This window comes from Vicia villosa, linkage group LG2 (genome assembly GCF_029867415.1).
Source record: "Vicia villosa cultivar HV-30 ecotype Madison, WI linkage group LG2, Vvil1.0, whole genome shotgun sequence".
Lineage (NCBI taxonomy): Eukaryota > Viridiplantae > Streptophyta > Magnoliopsida > Fabales > Fabaceae > Vicia > Vicia villosa.
The window spans coordinates 208,619,975-208,639,021 of NC_081181.1; the positions used below are offsets into that span (position 1 = coordinate 208,619,975).

At 32.7% G+C, this 19,047-nt stretch overlaps 1 protein-coding gene across 1 annotated transcript; it reads left to right on the plus strand.

The window, feature by feature from the left end:
* Nucleotides 1–16,598: 16,598 nt before the first annotated feature.
* On the plus strand, nt 16,599–18,011 carry LOC131648091 (malonyl-coenzyme A:anthocyanin 3-O-glucoside-6''-O-malonyltransferase-like). Its single transcript, XM_058917882.1, has one exon. It carries the CDS (start codon nt 16,599–16,601, stop codon nt 18,009–18,011), a length of 1,413 nt encoding a protein of 470 aa, XP_058773865.1.
* The last annotated feature ends 1,036 nt before the right edge of the window (nt 18,012–19,047 follow it).

Below are 19,047 nucleotides of genomic sequence, written 5' to 3' on the forward strand. Positions count from 1 at the left end.
GTTGACTGGGATTTGTAAGAAAAAGAGCTGGAAAACTAGAATCATTCAATGTGCTTTTACTGAAACTATCCATGAATGTTGGGGATTAAGGAATGCTGTGTGTTTTGGGGAACCGGACAACCCTCAGCAATGCATTGCGAACGTCGTTGATACGACTATCCTTAGATGCTGGACTCATAAGAACATAAGGCCTTACTTAGGTAGATTGATGCTGCCTTGATTTGTTTTTCTTGTTAATCTTGCTTTCTTAGTCTATATGCTTTAGTGGGATCTCTATAGATCACTTGTACTGTTGAGTTTTTTGACATATCAATAAAGTTATTTGATGTTTCAAAAAAAAAATTATATAATTATAAAAAAAACGTTAATTAAATATTTAAAATACATTTATATAATTATATAAAAAAACGTTAAAATATTTTAAATACATTTAAACATAATTATAAAAAAAGTTAATTAAAAATGTTAATTAAATATTTTATAAAAAAACGTTAATTAAAATACTTTTAAACATTTTATAATTATATAATTATTAAATAATACAGCTTTTTTAATTTATATATTACTGAAAAAGTTAATTAAAAAACTAAATAAAAGAATGTAGTATTATTGAAAAACTAAATAAAAGAATGGAGTATTATTGAAAAACTAAACACAGCTTTTTTAATTTATATATTATTGAAAAAGTTAATTAAAAAACTAATTAATATGTACAGCTTTTTTAATTGAAAAAGAATGGAATACTATTATTTAGAACTTTTTTGCAAATATAAACAACAAAACATGCATGGTTTGGTGGTAAGCTTGTAGGAATGTAACATTAGTGACCTGGATTTTGGCGCTCAGTCAGCAAGATTCTTCCAGCCCAGTCAGCCAAACATGGAATAACATGGAATAGGGGGTGTCTGAAAATAAAATCTTTTTTGTTAAGAGGCCAGGACAAAAAAATTTTTTAATAGGGGGGAAAACCGAATCTCGCTACTATTGCAGGGGTGAAAGTCATTTAACCCAAAAACCCTTAAATCTTTTAGTTTGTTGGTTAAATTGCTAATTTAGCATCAAATTTAAGTATTATAAAATATAATTTGGTTTCTTTTTTTTTTTTTTAAGGATTTCTCTCAATTATAAATTTGTTGAGTTTGATCATTTTTTTTTTTTGTGAAATTAAATGCAGCAACTATAACTCTAGGATGTGACAAATTTTAATTGATGTAACAATAATGAATTAATGATATGAATGTCGCTTCAATTTATTAATAATTAGATTGAAATTTCCGTGATACTAAATTAGTCTTTCTTCGTTTTATATTGAATTTATTTTATTTTGAAATTTTAATTATGTTAAACTTATTTTTTGGTAAATATGATCAATAATTTATACTATAATAATTTATTGGCCATTATAATTAAAACAACAATATGAATTAATCAAAAATAAAATAATATATTTGACTTGAAAGGATACATCTATATTTGTAAGTTTAGAATAACATTCAGAAATTTTTCGTACTCTATTATATTTTATAATCAAGTAAGAATGACTTACATTTGAAAATTGTTTAATATATTTATTTTGGTTGTCATGATTTCAGGAAAGCAAAAAATATTTTTTAGTATTTGTATTCACTTGTTTCTTTTATTTTTAAAACTTGGAAAAATATATTCACTTGGGGTTTTATTTTTAAAATATTTAGGTTCAAATGAGTCTTGAAATTCATTTTCTTCTAAATATTCTTTAAAATAAAAATAAATTATTTTAATGGGTTGAAACCCAAACATGTCATCAATATGTAAGGAAAAAATTCCAAAAAAAGATCAATATGTAAGGAAAAAAAGTATTATACTCTATTTAAGTTTTTGCAATGTTATTTTAAAATCAAACTTAAAACTAATAACCAATATCTCAAGGTGATATTCTTAGTTGAAAATGGTATAATAATTTTTTTTATGTAATTTAACATATATTTTAATTTTCCAGAATTTGAACATATAACCTCTTTTAAAAAGTGAATATGAATTTGAGGAGGTGCCACATAGAGGATTATTGATGATGTGGCATAATTGATGTTGACTTGTTAAGCTAAAATGTGTGCTTCTGATTTAATATAGGGTTAAATAAATTTTTGATCCCTATAAATATTGCGGTTTCATTTTTAGTCCCTCCTGAGTTTTGGCAACGGTCTTTGCTGGTTTTGACAACAATTTTTTTGTAAAAACCGTTGCCTAAAGGTAGGGAGGGACTAAAGATGAAAACTGCAATATTTATAGGGACCAAAAACTTATTTAACCCTTTAATATATTATAAATAGATTTTTTATTCTTGTTCTACGTACTAATCATAGGTCATACTTCAACGTGCCAAAAATTGTATATATTAAGTTTTCTAATTCCTTTAGATGAAGTTTATTTGCACTAATAAGATTAATCAATTAAGTTTTTTTATTTATAATATTACTATCATGAAATTTTGATTTAGTGCTCGAGGCGTGTTCCTCTTTATCACACTTGGGGAAAGTCCCTCAAGCTTTGCTTGGGGCTAGTTAAGTCTTCTTTGGCGAGGATTCTAGTAGTAAGTTGTTTGGTAAGCGACAAATATTCTTCAATGAAGATCATACAATTATATTGCCTCTTAGGACACAATGATCTTTCATGGAATTCTAGCATTTGTATCACCTCTTAGGGTGACAAGGATCTTCTTGTGGAAGTTCAGCAATTGTATCACCTCTAATGTTTGCAAAGATTTTCCTATGAAAGTCCTGCGGTTGTATCACCTCTAAGTGTGGCAAGGATCTTCATGTGGAAGTCAAGCATTTATATCACTTCTAAGAGTGGCATTGACATTCATGTGAAAGTCTAACATCTTTAATAAAATAAAGATTCCCCCAGCCTTTATGTGCATCTTGAAGAATGTATACAAATTAAAAAAGAGAGGGGTGCGTTTCAAGCATAGCGCTAGAGGGAGAATCATTCCAACATCACAAAATTTGATATTTTAGATACATATACTTTTCCTTTGTATTTTCATAATTTGTAAGTTTGCAACCAAACCTTTTAAGGTCCGTTTGGTTGGAGGTAAATGGAGGGGAGGGGAGGGGATTTTTAATAGTTTAGGTGTTTGGTTCAAATTTTAAGAGGAGGAGGGGGGTAGATAGAGGGGACCAAATTCTCTCCTGAGTTACTTTTTGCTTCCTCCCGATTTGAGAGATTTGGAGGGAAGGAGAGGTGATTCATATTAATTATAATTATATTTACATATTTATCCTTGTTATAATTATAATTAAATTTTTTAATTTTATTTTTATATTTTTATGTTACTTTTTAACTATTGTAATATTTTGTTTCAAATATTTTTGTTAGATTTTATTGTATTCGATAATTTTTTTAAACTATATATTATAAGTGTTACGTTTTTATAAATTTTTTTGATGTTATCGAATTGAATACTTATAAATAGTAAATATCGTGAATCTTATAGTAAAATTACAAGGTTAAAAATGTAAATTAGTTTTAAAATACCTCCCTTCCCCTTGTGAACCAAACATATTTGTAAATAAAATTTCTCCCCTCCCCTTTCCCATCATATTTTGAACCAAACATATATGTAATTAAAATCCCTCCCCTCCCATTCCAACAAAGGCATATCATTAAGCTTGATTTTTGAAATTCTCGTTCCATAACCAACAAAATTTGGCATCCAATATTCAAGAATAACCGTTTAAAATTATAAAAAAATAGAATAAATTAAATCCACTTAAAATTATAAATAAATTATGTGAGATTCGCAGTGAAATAGACTCTCTCGATCTCAGTTTCACATTGTCGTTGCCTATAGTAATAGCGTCATGTACTTTGAACTCGATCTCAGTTTTGAAAAAAATTACAATGAGGTAGTCTTGTGTTTAAGGGTTTAGGGTAGGAATGGTTGTGGTATTTAGGATACTATGGAAATATTTAGGGCTAGCTCACGCAGAGTGGTGAAAAGCTCATAATGCGTGTTTTTGTGGGAAATTGGAGATCCCTTTCTCATTTTGGGAATGGGGTATTTATAGAGGCTCTTTGAACCTAGGCTAAAGATCCCGAGAGTGGTTTTCCCTAGCTTCAAGACTAAGTTTCAAGTTTTCCCTCTATTTAAATCTGATAAATTTGAAGGGAGATTGAGCTTTTGGAGCTGAGTAGAAATTGCATAATTTTGCAGCAATGGTTGAAGTATTGTCATTGTACTAAGGTGAATATTTTTAGCTTAACTCGTCTAATAAACAACCTTCTTAACGAACTTTCTGTTTTGAGTTAGTTAATTAGTTACTAGCACTTTGTTATTTTAAATGTTTTTTATTCATTCTTAGATTGATTCATTCATTGTACTTCTCATTTGTAATCAATATTAAAAAACTTGAATAAAGGTTTTGGGGAGCTTTAAGCACCTTCCTCAAAGCTGATACAATTTTTGTTTATGTAAGCTCTACTTTCTCTTTCTTGTTTCTAAATTTCTTTCATTCAATCATCAAGAATCATTTCTTTTTTGTGAGTTTCTGTTCAACAATAAATCGGTGTGTTGAGCGTGTAGCAGTCATGCCTTCAACAAAATTTGAGATTGAGAAATTCAGGATGATGAATGATTTTGGTCTAAAATGTTTCAAGATGTGATTCCTTCTTGTTTAACAGGGATTGCTAGAAGAACTGAAAGATTCATATAAGATGGATGTAGCATACAAAAAATGAAAAGACAACAATGATAAAGAAAGGCCATAGTGAAATTATTTTGAGCCTTTGTGATATGTTTATGAGACAAATCTCAAAAGAAAAAACTGTTGTAGGGGTTTGGGTCAAGCTTGAAGGTTAGTACATGATGAAATCTTCGATAAATCATATTTATCTAAAACAAGTCTTATATTCTTTCAAGATGAATGAAGACAATTCTTTACTAGAGCTGTTGGATATGTTTAATGAATTAATACTTTATTTGAAAAAATTGATGTTAATATTAAAAACGAGGACCAAGGTTTGTTGTTGTTATGTGCTTTAACAAACTCACATTCACACTTCAAAGAAACTTTGTTGTATGGAGGAGAATCCTTGAGTTTTTAAGAGGTGCAAGTTACTTTGCACTCTAAGGATTTGAGTAACATAAAAGAGCATAAGTCTTCTTCTGTGTGTGAAGGATTGTACATGAAAGGAAAATTATCAAAGAAAGATGGAAAAATGATAAAAGAAAAGGTCACAACAAAGAACTTATGGTGGTGATATCCATGCTATAAGATGTTATCATTCTATGAAGGAGGGTTATACAAGGAAGGCATGTTCTGATAGGGTAAAAAATAATGGTGAGGAAAAGGATAATGGTAATACAACCATTGTTCAAGATGGAAATTTTAACTATTTGGCAAAATATAATACTATATATTTCTTTCATAGAGGTAGAAATTTTAACAAGTTTTTTGTCTTTTAAAAAATCAAGGCTTTCAGAAAACCCTTTGATGAATTCTTAGAACACCTTCCATGTATGTGCATGTAGGTTTGCATTGTTCATTTCACTACTCAAAATTCGAATTATTGATTTAATATTTTATTTGATCTTCAATTAGCCCTAGATCAAATGGTCATATTTAGATTTGACCATATTTCTCAAAATGAGAGACACTTTTGTTTTCTTGAGATTGGAGAAATTCTCGTTGTCTTAGAGTTATGACATTTAATGTTTTTATCTTAGTCACATGAGAAATCAAGGAAAAAACATTATGTGCAATTTCCATTCAGAAACTTGATAATAACCCTCATTTGTTGAATGAACTGGTTCATCATCTTATGTTTGTTGTTGAGCATTTGCACTACTATGGAAAATTCAATTAACAATGGTTGGAAAAGATATATATAACAACGCGGGCTCAGGCGTTGTTATGTAGAGTGTCGTTGAATATATGATACTTACTATCACGGCCTAGTAGCCATTGTAATAAACTGGAAAGCGCGCTTCCTATCACAACGATTTTCCAAAATACCATTGTGATAAATTTAATGGTTTTGGGTTCGATTCCCTGCTACGCCGTTTTGATATTTATTTTTTTCTGGACAGCGCGCGAGATAATATAACGATTATGACTATAACCGTTGTTAATTTTTTTGCATAATTAACAAATATTATTCTGCTTTTATAATTAATCTCATTTTTTTAAACCTGTATTATTGTTCACCATATCACATCAGAAAATAAAACTCACATTTGTGATAAAGTTATCTGAATAATATTAATTGTATCATATTCATAATATCACATAATTGTATCATATTCAATTGTACCATAATAAACATCCTACAATTTATCAGAACAAACAATCTACAGTTTACACATTACATAACATCACATAATTGTAACTTGGTGTTTTGCTGTCTTGTCTCTTGGTGTCTTGACTCTAAAGACCTATAATTTCAAATAATTATACTTGCTAGTAAAAATACTTGGAAACTATAACATACATGAATATATTATGAATAAAAAATAAACTACCCACTTGTTAATTATTCCAAATGCCTTCTTTATCATCGATCCAAATAGCATGGACAACATCTCCATCAACTTCATCATATGAGGTAGGAACATGTGTTGTGAAAGAAGGTGTGGACGGAATATCAAGACTTTCATCACTAAGAGGAATGTATTTTCCTTGGAGAACGATTGACAATTTCCCCGATACGTTCGATGGGTCAGTAACATAGGAAATTTGTTTTGCTTGAGAAGCCATGATGAATGGTTCGGTCATAAAAGATGCCTTGCCAAGGTTTACCCGGGTGAATCCTAAGTTATAAATGTGTACACCATTACTATTATTGGTAACCCACTTGCATTTAAATAAAGCCACTTTAAAAATAACATAATCAATCTCCCAAATCTCATCAATGACACCATAAAATGTGGTTGTTGCCAATACAGGATTCTTATCTTTCGAACTAGAGAAATACATCGATTTGGATTCAACTATAACCCCACTATTTAGCATTGTACTACGATCATCTTTTGATTTTGTATAAAAGGTATAATGACCAATGTCATATGCAGTCCAAGTAATTACACAAAATTTTGGCTCGTACGACAACCATTTAAGTATCTCAGATGCACTACGATCATTAGATACACTTTTATTAAACCAATCTATGAATCTCTTATTATGCTCTCTCAACAACAACAACTTTTCACTCATTCGGGGATATTTTTTTCCTCAAAAGTCTTTTGTGAGTTTCTATGAAAGGTTGAACTTCATTTATATTATTCAATATATAGAAATGTGCTTAAATAACTATATCCCGATACATTGACTTAACATTTAGACCTTGTACAAAACTCAACAACTTCTTCAGTGATGTACCTTTCAACAATTGAAGCTTCTGGTCGGTGATGATTCTTCGTATATCCTTTAAAGATCTTCATATATCGCTCTATTGGATACATCCACCTTAAATAAACTGGACCACAAAATCTAATTTCTTTGACTAGATGAACAAGTAAGTGAACCATAATGTCAAAAAATGACGGAGGAAAATACATCTCCAATATTGACACAAGATTATGGCAACCTCATCTTCTAATTCATCTAACTTTTTAAAATCAAGAACTTTATTACATATGGAATTTAAGAATAAGCACAATCTCGCCATAGTTACTCTCACATTTTTTGGTAGGATCCCACGGATAGCCACTGGTAGAAATTGTTGTACCAATACATGACAATCATGAGATTTTAAACCAATTAACTTGAGATCTTTCATTGATACAAGTTTCTTGATGTTTGATGAGTAACCTTGTGGAACTTTAACACCTTGGAAACACTCGCAGAAAATTTTCTTTTCCTTTTTAGATAGAGTGTGACATGCTAGAGGAAAATACGTTCTTTTTCCTTTCTCTATTGGAGCCAATTGTTTTCGTATATCCATCGTCTCCATATCAAGATGGGAATTCTTCCTATTTTTAGTCTTTCCTGGAATATTTAGAAGTGTGCCAATCAAACTATCACACACATTTTTCTCCACGTGTATCACATCAAGACAATGTCTAACATCAAGACTTGACCAATATGGAAGATCAAAGAAGATGGACCTATTTTTCCATATATTTTTCGTAACTGCCCCTTTTTCTTTTTCTCTCTTCCCGAAGACAACATTAATATGTTCTTGTTGTTGATAAACTTCATCCCCGGTTAAAGGTTCAGGAGCCTCATCAAACTCTTGCTCTCAATTAAAAGCCTTATGCAATCTACGATAAGGATGATCGGGTTTTAGAAATTTTCGATGCCCAAGATAAACAATATTTTTTCCAAACTCAAGTTGGTGATATCAAGTATTATCTTCATAAATAGGACACCCTTTATGTCCTTTGACACTATATCCATCCAAGTTACTGTAAGTAGGAAAGTCGTTGATTGTGCAAAATAGCATTGCACTCATCTTAAACTTTTCCCCATAATATGCATCATCAACTTCGACGCCTTCATCCCACAAGAGTAGTAAATCAACAATTAATGGACTTAGATAAACATCTACGTCGTTACCAGGTTGTCGTGGTCCACAAGATAGGTTGTAAATAGTGAGAAGAACATGCCATGAAAAATGATTAGTGCTCAAATTACCTAAGAGGTTCATTCCATTGGTGGCAAGCCTAAGCCTAAAGTTTCTTGGCTCAACTCCAAAATCCAGAAACAACAAATCAATTTTATTTCATTGCAACGAATAAGCTACATGACAAATGTTTCCATCACGAGTCCTTTCATCTGCATGCCATCTAAGATTCTTTATGTCATTCGAATTAGCAAAAAGTCTCTTAAATCGTGAAATTATTGGCAAGTACCATAATACTTTAGCAGAAGGATGCTTCCTACTAACATTGTCATAGTCATTGTCATCACCATTGTTGGCCTTCTGCTTGTAACGCGACACACCATATTTCAGACATTGATACAAGTCTTCATACTCTTTCCTGTATAATATGCCATTATTATGGAACACATGTATTTTGATATACTCTAGACCCATTTGACACAATATCTTCTTGGCCTCATAGTAACAATCCGACAGTCGTGTAAAATTTATGCATCCCTTATATAAAGGGATGTCTTTATCACTACATAAGGTATCATAAATATGAGCATTCTTAAAAGAAGATTCCCCAATATCACGGAACATATCCTCTAGTTGATCCTCCATATATTCATCTTCATACATTCTTTGACTTTGTGGCACCCGACTTTCCTCTTTATCCACCTCACTATGCCACGTCCATATTATATAATTTTGACATATACCATCACAACAAAGGTGCTGAAATATTTCTTTCTTTGTACCCTTATTGATATTCGCGCAAATAACACAAGGACAATAAAAGATAACATTATTGTCGGGAAGATGTTTATCAGCATATTCAAGGAATTTAAGAACTCCTTTTCTCATAAACTGGACCTAATATATCGGTTTTCATCCAACTACGATTCATAACAACTTATGAAATTTATTATACACGTATAATAATGTGAATGACACACCCAAATCTAAACCTAAAGCAAATTTAAACCTAAAGCATATGAAAAATATACTCTCATACTGACTTGAGTATATATACAAAGAAAAAAGAAATGAAGATGTTGAAGAGTACCATGCTTCGAAGTTGAAGAATTTTATGCACGTAAGAAATGAAGATGTTGAAGAGTACCGTACTTCGAAGCTGAAGAATCAAATGAACGAAGAGGGTGAAGATTTGAGCATATACAACATAATCCAAGAAAAAACGAATAGAGATGTTGAAGAGTACCATACTGGGAAGCTGAAGAAACAAATGAACGAATAGGGTGAAGATTTGAGCTCCAAATGAATGGATACAAATAGGGTAAAGATTACGCCACCTATGTCGTCTCTAGCTCGCTTGTTCACCCAGGGCGTCTTATGAAAGAAATACGAAATAAGTTTTGTTTTAATTTATCAGTAAACCCTTTAATCGCGGTTGGACGAAGCAACCGTTGTTAAATTATTTACAATTTATTTTTTAAATAATGGAGATAGGTGACACACGCTTAATGTACTCTAAAAAATGGAAAAATGTAGTAGCTGGGAATCGAAGCATGCTACACATCATTTTTTACTACGGTGTTTAAAATCAACCGTCATTAAATTACTGTTAATAAATCCAACAAATCACTAGGCGCGAAAATTTTAACCTAACATTACAGCGTATATGAATACGTTATAAACATGGCGCTGTTGTTTGCGCTTTTTGTAGTAGTGTTGTCACTATATTTAGGGTAACATCAACACTAATCTAGGGTTTTTTCATTTTTTGGTCAAATGAACTTTGCTTTTAAAAAAATTCCATTAGAATCACATCTAGGTTCTTACCAAAATATTCACTAGTTTATAAGAATACAGAATTACTTCAAAAAATAAGTAAGACAAAAGATTGATATGTCTTTTAAGTTACCACTAAAAGTAGTATATATTGCAGAGTTATTGGACTTTTTCAATTCAGAAAAATTGTAAAAAAATTAGATATGAAAAATTTCGAAACCAAAACAATTTTAAAAAAATTCCTTTGGGAGATTATTTATTGGATTTTTTTGTTACTATAATCTTGATGTCGTTCACAACGATATTAACTTTTCTAAGTGTATATTTGATAAATTGTAGTTGTTTCAGATAAAAAAAATATAACAATAAAACTTGAAATAAAAGGAAAAAAAGAAAATTAATTATTAAAAATATTATATATATATATATATTTAAATATTTTTAATAATTAATTATTAAAAAATTAAAAAAATGATAACAATAAAACTTGAAATAAAAGGAAACAAGTGAAATAAAAAAATAAATTATTAAAAATATTAAAAATATATATATATATATATATATATATATATATATATATATATATATATATATATATATATATATATATATATATATATATATATATATATATATATATATAAAAGAAACAAGTGGAATTTTTAAAGGGTGAGGATGTATGTTGGTGCACAAAGAATATAGATGATGACAAAGAGAATAACGGCGCAAAGATTAATGAGAGAGAATAAAGTTGTTGATAATAAATGATAGCTACTACAAGGCTATTTATACAAAAGAAAATTCTTGCCACTTAGGCCCTAACAGACTAAACTTAGTGAACAAGCTTAAGGTACAAACAGTACAATACTAAGAAATACTAAAGTACCCTTACTACTAAACAGCTAAGCTAATGGGACCTAGAAGATAACATCTTCTGGTCAACACTATCTTCTCAGTAACCATCAGAAGATTAGCCAACATCAGAACTTCTGATGTTCAACTTCTGAATATTGAATTACTCTTCAATACCATCCCTTAATTCATATTCTTCAATCAAAGCTGACAACGCCAATTCCATCCCTTAAGAGCAGAAATTGACCCGTCTTGATCGCCTTCGTCAGAACATCAACCATCTGCTTCTGGGTGCTGCAGTGCACAACTTCTAATGTTCCATTCTGGACTTGGCTTCTCAAGAAATGATACTTAGTCTCAATATGCTTGCTTCTTCCGTGTAACACCGGATTCTTGGCAAGATTGATTGTAGACTTGTTATCAATCATCAACTTCAGAGGCTTCTTCACTTTAATCTTCAGATCTTCTAATAAGTTCAGAAGCCACACAGCTTGACATGCAGCTACAGCGCCTGCGATGTACTCAGCTTCACAGGTTGATAGAGCAACAACAGGTTGCTTCTTGGAACTCCAAGAAATAGGACCTCCCAGAAACATGAACAAATATCCAGAAGTACTCCTTCTATCAACTCTGTTTCCACACCAATCAGAATCAGAATAACTCAATAACTCTGATTCTTCCTTTCTCCCAGAAGGAAACAATATGCCATACTTCAGAGTTCCCTTGACATATCTCAAGACTCTGACAGCAGCTTGGTAATGGGACCACTTAGGTTTACTCATGAACCTACTAACCAATCCAACTTCATAGCATATATCAGGCCTGGTATTACACAAATACCTTAGAGAACCAACCAGCTGTTTGAATACTGTAGCATCAACATCTTCACCTTCAGAATCAGAGTCCAACTTCTGATTCGTTTCTGACGGTGTAACAGCAGCTTTGCAATTCTCCAGCTTGAATTTCTTCAGAAGTTCTAATTCATACTTCAGCTGATGCAGAATGATACCATCTTCTGAGTACAGAATCTCCATCCCTAGAAAATATGACAATTTCCCAAGGTCTGTAATCTCAAACTCATTCATCAGCACCTTCTTAAACTTCATCAGATCTTCTGAACATTTCCTTGTAAGCAATATGTCATCAACATACAAACACAACAGAATCATATTGCTTCCAGAATGTTGCACATAAAATCCATATTCCATCTCACACTTCTGAAACCCTTGCTTCTTGAAAAATGAATCAATTTTCAAATTCCAAGCTCTGGGTGCTTGCTTCAATCCATACAGAGCTTTGTGTAATTTGTACACCATCCCTTCCTTATTCTTTTTCACAAAGCCAGGGGGTTGTGACACATATACCTCCCCTTGTAATGGACGATTCAGAAATGCAGACTTTACATCCAGATGCATTAAGGACCAACCTCTGTTCGCAGCTAACGCAATCACCAGTCTGATTGTTTCATGTCTAGCTACAGGAGCAAACACCTTAAAGTAATCTAGTCTAGGTTTCTGAATAAAACCTCTAGCCACTAGCCTCGCTTTGTGTTTACCAACTGATCCATCTGGCTTCAGCTTTACCTTGAAAACCCATCTGATGCTGATGGCTTTCTTCTTCTTTGGAAGTTCTGTCAGCTTCCAAGTCTTGTTTCTTTCTATAGCCTCAAGTTCTTCTTTCATGGCATTCAGCCAGACCTTCTTCTTGAGCGCTTCTTCAATACTCACTAGTTCAGAATCTACTAACATGGCACACTGAATGACATCTCCTTCTGAGTCGACTTCTGTGTCTTGCAACATGTCAAAATCTGCAAACCTTCTAGGTATTGTTTTGACTCTTTGTGGCCGTTGAACTACTTCAGAGTCAATTACTCCAGAGTCACCACCTCCAGAGTCTCCACCTTCATGATCATCTCTAGAAGCTTGATCTCCAGACTCTACGTCTTCAGAGTTTTCCCTTCCAGAATCATGACTACCACCAGATTCTGGGTCATCATCAGAATCTGGATCAGAATCAGATTCACCATCTGACTCATCTTCAGAAGATGCTTCATCTTCTGACTCTAACTCTTCTTCAAAAGTTATCTCTACCTCAAAAGTTGGTTGAGACTCTCTCCAATCCCAAACTTTTGATTCCTTCACAATGACGTCTCTGCTGACTTCAACTTTGTTAGTTTCAAGACAATAGAGCTTGTATGCACCTGTACTGTGGTACGCCACCAATAACATCACTTTGCTCCTATCATCCAGCTTCTTTCTTCTAGCTTCTGGAACGTGTTTGTAACACACAGAACCAAAAACCTTCAGATGACTAACACTCTGCTTCTCCTTAGTCCACTTCTCTGAAGGAACAATTTCCTTCAGCCTTTTCGTTGGACACCTGTTGAGCACATATGCTGCAGTAGCAACAGCTTCTCCATATAGATTATGAGGAAGCTTCTTCTCTTTTAGCATACTTCTCGTCATATCAAGCAAAGTACAGTTTCTACGTTCAGCAAGACCATTGTGTTGAGGAGTATAAGGAGCAGTAACCTCATGCTCAATTCCATTATCATCACAAAACTTCTGGAATTCGGTAGAGTTATACTCACCTCCACCATCCGTTCTGAGAATCTTTATCTTCAGACCACTCTGCTTCTCAGCCTTCACCTTGAACTTCGGGAATTCTGTGAACACCTCAGTCTTAAACTTGATAAGTGTTACCCATGTCATTCTTGTGAACTCATCCACAAAAGACACAAAATACCTATTTCCTCCAAGTGAAGGTTCTGGAAATGGTCCACACACATCAGAGTGCACTACTCCCATAGCATGCTTTGCTCTTGGAGCAACTTCTGATACAAATGGCAATATGGGTTGTTTACCTTTCATGCATACCTCACATGACTTCTCAGGCTTCACAATCTTTGGAATGCCATGTACAATCTTCTTAGAACTTAGATGCCCCAGGCTTCTATAGTTCAAGTGCACCAACCTCTTGTGCCACAGCTTACTATCACCTTCTGAGCCTTCAGCACTCAGACACTCTGTTTCAGCTGTTTCTAATTCACCTTGAATGTTCTGTTGCTTCCCTGTTCAGATTGCATAATCAACTTCTGATTGGAATCATACAACTTCAAGAGATTGTTCTTCATAACAACTGAGAAACCTTTCTCAATGAGCTGACCTACACTCGTCAGATTGCTTCTGATTCCAGGAACATACCAAACATCCTTGATCAGAACAGTCTTTCCATTCTTCACTTTGACTTTGACATTTCCCATACCTTCTGCAATAAGATACTTATCATCAGCACATCTGATCTTTATCCTCCTTTCAGAGTCAAAGTCTATCAGCCATTGTTTATTTCCAGTCAAGTGATTTGAACACCCAGTGTCCATATACCACCACTCTGACAAACATCTTCCGTCAGACTCTAAAGCCATCAATAGCACATGTTCGTCATCAGAATCACCTCTAGCTATATTTGCTTCTTCTGATTTCCTTCCTTTGTTTGCCAAACAGTCTCTAGCAAAATGGCCAAACTGTTTGCAACAGTAACATTGAACTTTCTTCTTATCCTTTCCCTTCTGATATCTCTTCTCATCAGAAGTTGAGGCTTCCTTCTAGAATCTATCACCATGTCTATGCTTCTGGTCCTTCTTGACAAAAGAAGCCTTCAGAGCTTGCTCAACTTCTCTCTCAGAAGTTCTCTCAGTCAGACGCAACTCTTGTGCTTCTAAACTGCTTTACAACTCTTCTATTCTCATGGTTTCCAGATCTTTAGAATGTTCAATAGATACAACAATATAATCAAATTGAGGAGTAAGAGACCTCAATATCTTCTCTATGATTACTTGTTCAGAAAGAGTTTCTCCACAAGCCTTCATCTCATTAGTGATCACAATCACTCTAGAGATATACTCAGAAACTTTCTCATTGTTCTTCATGTTGAGATTTTCATATTGCTTTCTCAGGGATTGAAGCTTCACCTTCTTTACTGATATGTCACCACCGTAACACCTGACCAGTATATCCCACGCCTCCTTAGACGTCATAGCATCAAAAATCTTCTCAAACACATTCACATCCACACACTGATGGATGAAGAACAACACCTTTTGATCTCTCTTGTTTGTTTCCCTCTGTGCTTCTCTTTGTTCTTCCGTTGCATCCGCTGCAACCGGAACATATCCTCTAGTGACAAGATCTAAAACATCTTGAGCACCAAATAATACACGCTTTTGAATCATCCATCTATTCCAGTTTTTACCCTCAAGAACTGGAAGTTTAGTATTCAAGTTGCTTCCACTCATCTTTAAACTTGTGCAGAAAAAATCAGATTTCACTCACACTCACACAGTGTTTCCCAACCCACAAACAACCAAGAAAAAATGTGATTCAACACAACTTTGTTTCCCAGAAACAAAATCAATCACACAGTCACACAAACTCACGTTCACTCGTGTTTCCCTGTGTTTGGAACCGGAGCTCTAGATACCAATTGTTGGTGCACAAAGAATAAAGATGATGACAAAGAGAATAACGGCGCAAATATTAATGAGAGAGAATAAAGTTGTTGATAATAAATGATAGCTACTACAAGGCTATTTATACAAAAGAAAATTCTTGCCACGTAGGCCCTAACAGACTAAACTTAGTGAACAAGCTTAAGGTACAAATAGTACAATACTAAGAAATACTAAAGTACCCTTACTACTAAACAGCTAAGCTAATGGGACTCAGAAGATAACATCTTCTGGTCAACACTATCTTCTGAGTAACCATCAGAAGATCAGCCCACATCAGAACTTCTGATGTTCAACTTCTGAATATTGAATTACTCTTCAATAATGTACATATAGTGCCAATCTTCTCACCCCCTCCATCCAAACAGCCACGATATGTAATGGGCTTAATAGCCATTTATGGCCATAACAGACATAACCGCCTCATTAATATTTATAACGGGTTCAGCTATTAGTTTTTCCATAACGGATCTGTCGGGTGGTCCTTTCAAGGACCCCACAAATTGAGTTTATGATGTACAACTTGTAACTGATTTGTGACCCTTGACTCTTTGTAACCGTTACTCTGAGCTGTCATACTTGGCTCAGAGAATTATGGTATGTACAATTATAAAGTTTAAATTTAAAATATATTTAATTATATTTTTTTCTCTACTGTTGTATTTCAAATTGAATGTAACAAAAAAGAATTAAAGATAACATTTGAACGCAAGAGTTTGTTTTGTAATGACGATGTTTGATAATAATAGAAAAACAAAATATTGTTTATGATGATATGGGAAATGTTGATTGATTAACCGAGACCTAGTCAAATACAACTCAAAATATTGTTATATTTTGTTTTATAAATACATTTATACATCTCCTAGAATTATATAAAATTTTCTTCTTCTCAATATACTCGATCAAATTTCTTCAAATGGCCGAGGCAATAGGAGCAGAACATATGTTTATTGAGCAAACTTTTGTTTTTCCAGCAACAACAAGAACAAGAACAACGTCTCTTCCTCTAACATTTCTAGACTTGCCTTTTGCAGGTCCAAAATATGTTGAACGTCAATTCTTTTATCGCTTTCCTCATCCAACCAATCATTTTTGGCAGAAAACACTTCCATCTCTCAAACACTCTCTTTCCCTTACACTTCAACATTTCTCCCCCCTTGTTGGAAATCTCCATTGTCCCTCACCATCTAACAAACCTTTTATTCTTTGCACTCAAAATGATGCTTTAACTTTGACCGTGATTAAGTCCTCAGCAGATTTCAACAATCTCTCAACCAATGACCACCCAAAAAGTCTCAAAGATTTTAGTCACCTTGTTCCAAAATTGTCACAAAAAATAGACCTTGATGATAATGACACACTAATATTTTCATTGATGGCTTTACAAGTATCTTTTTTCCCCAACCAGGGTCTTTGCATTGCCATCACATATTGTCATGTAATGGATGATTACTTTTGCAATTATTTCATGAAATCTTGGTCTTTTATTCATAAAAAAGGTGAACTAGTTGACTTGAAAACATTACCTTGTTTTGACAGACATGTCTTGAGAGACCCAAAAGGACTTGAGGATGTTTTATTAAAAGGCTATTTTGAACAGAGGAAAATGTGGAAGAATAAATTACTTGTTAAAAGTCAAACAACAGAAGAACACCAAGATTGTGTGAAGACAACTATTATTTTTACAAAAGAGAAAATTGAGGGGATGAAAAGATGGATATTTAAGAAGTGGAAGACAAATCATAATGATATTGAAGCACCAAAATTTCTATCTAAATTTGTTATAACATGTGGTTTTGTTTGGGCCACTATGGTTAAAACAATAAATAGAAATATTTATGATGATGAAGATGAAAAAGATGAGTATTTTTGTTTCGTAGGTGATTGTAGGGAGAGACTAGGGTATCCAATACCAGAGGGTTATTTTGGGAATTGTTTAACATTATGTTTTGTAGCTGTTAAGAGAAAGGATTTGAAAGGAGAATATGGTTTTGTCAATGCTGTTAAAGCCATTCAAAATGCAATAACAGAGATGAAAAATGACCCATTAAAACATGCAGAAGAATGGGATGCTATGTTTAAAAAGGTTTTTATGTCAGGAAATCATTTGTTGGTAAGTGGATCCCCTAAGTTTAATGTCTACGAGACAGATTTTGAATTTGGAAATCCTATTAAAGTTGAGATGATGATGCATTCATCGAAGGATATGTCTCTTGCTGAAAGTGGAGACAAAGAAGGGGGACTTGAAGTTGGGTTGTTATTTAAAAGAGAGGAATTAGAATATTTATATTCTTTCATTGATCAAGGAATCAAAGCTTTGAAATTCTAAATAATATGCTACTACTATTATTTTATTTATTGATGGTTATATTTGATATCTCTCACAATTTGATATCTCTCTTGTGAGATATTTGAGCCTTTAATTTATATATTTTGATATCTCTCAATTGATATCTCTCTTGTGTTATTATTATTTTTTTTAATATTATCGATTACCATGATGTGCTATATCGTTATTAATATTTTTTTCATTTTGAATTTTGATTTAAGTGCATAACTAATCAAGGGTATAAATGTATTGTTGATATTATTTAAAGGAAAATGCTAACGAATGTACCCGAGGTACTCTTTAAGTGATTAAAGTGGTATTTTTTTTAAAATTCGTATATTTAATGCAAATTAAAATATTGACTTTTGTAAAGAATATTTTCTTTATTTAACATCCTTAAAGAGTGCCGCCAGGAACTCGTTAACATGACTCTATTTAAAAAACAATAGTTAAATCTATATTATATAGTGTAATATTGATAAATTAGTTGATTTCACGCTCCAATAAAAATATGGTAAGGATGACCATATTTAATTTAGTAAACTTAAGAAATATATCATCGGTGACAAAGTAATAAAGTTAAATATTAATCGAAAGAGTTATTCATATTTAATACTTTGAATACTTCACTGATGATAAAAAATATGATTATCATCAGTGAAGTAAATAAAAAATTGAACCTTTACCATAATTTATTGGTTTTTTCTATATAAACTAATCAACTTCGAGTGCACAAAAAGCCCCGCGGTAACAAAGTAATCAAAATAAAGATACAAATACTTCGAGTGATAAACAAACCCAAAACTTCTTGAACTACATACACCACCAATAGAATTAGGTTAGAGCCTAGGAAAAGGAATCACCATCAATAGAGCAACATTCTCTAATAGCAACGTAAGACAACACCCCTAAGAAAATAAAACCGTACACTCAAATCGTTATTGACTCAAAGAGAGATTAGGGATTTCAAGCTAGTTGGAAAAATAAGTTGAATAAGTCGGCGACCTATCAAGGTACCATTTCCAAGAAAATGAGA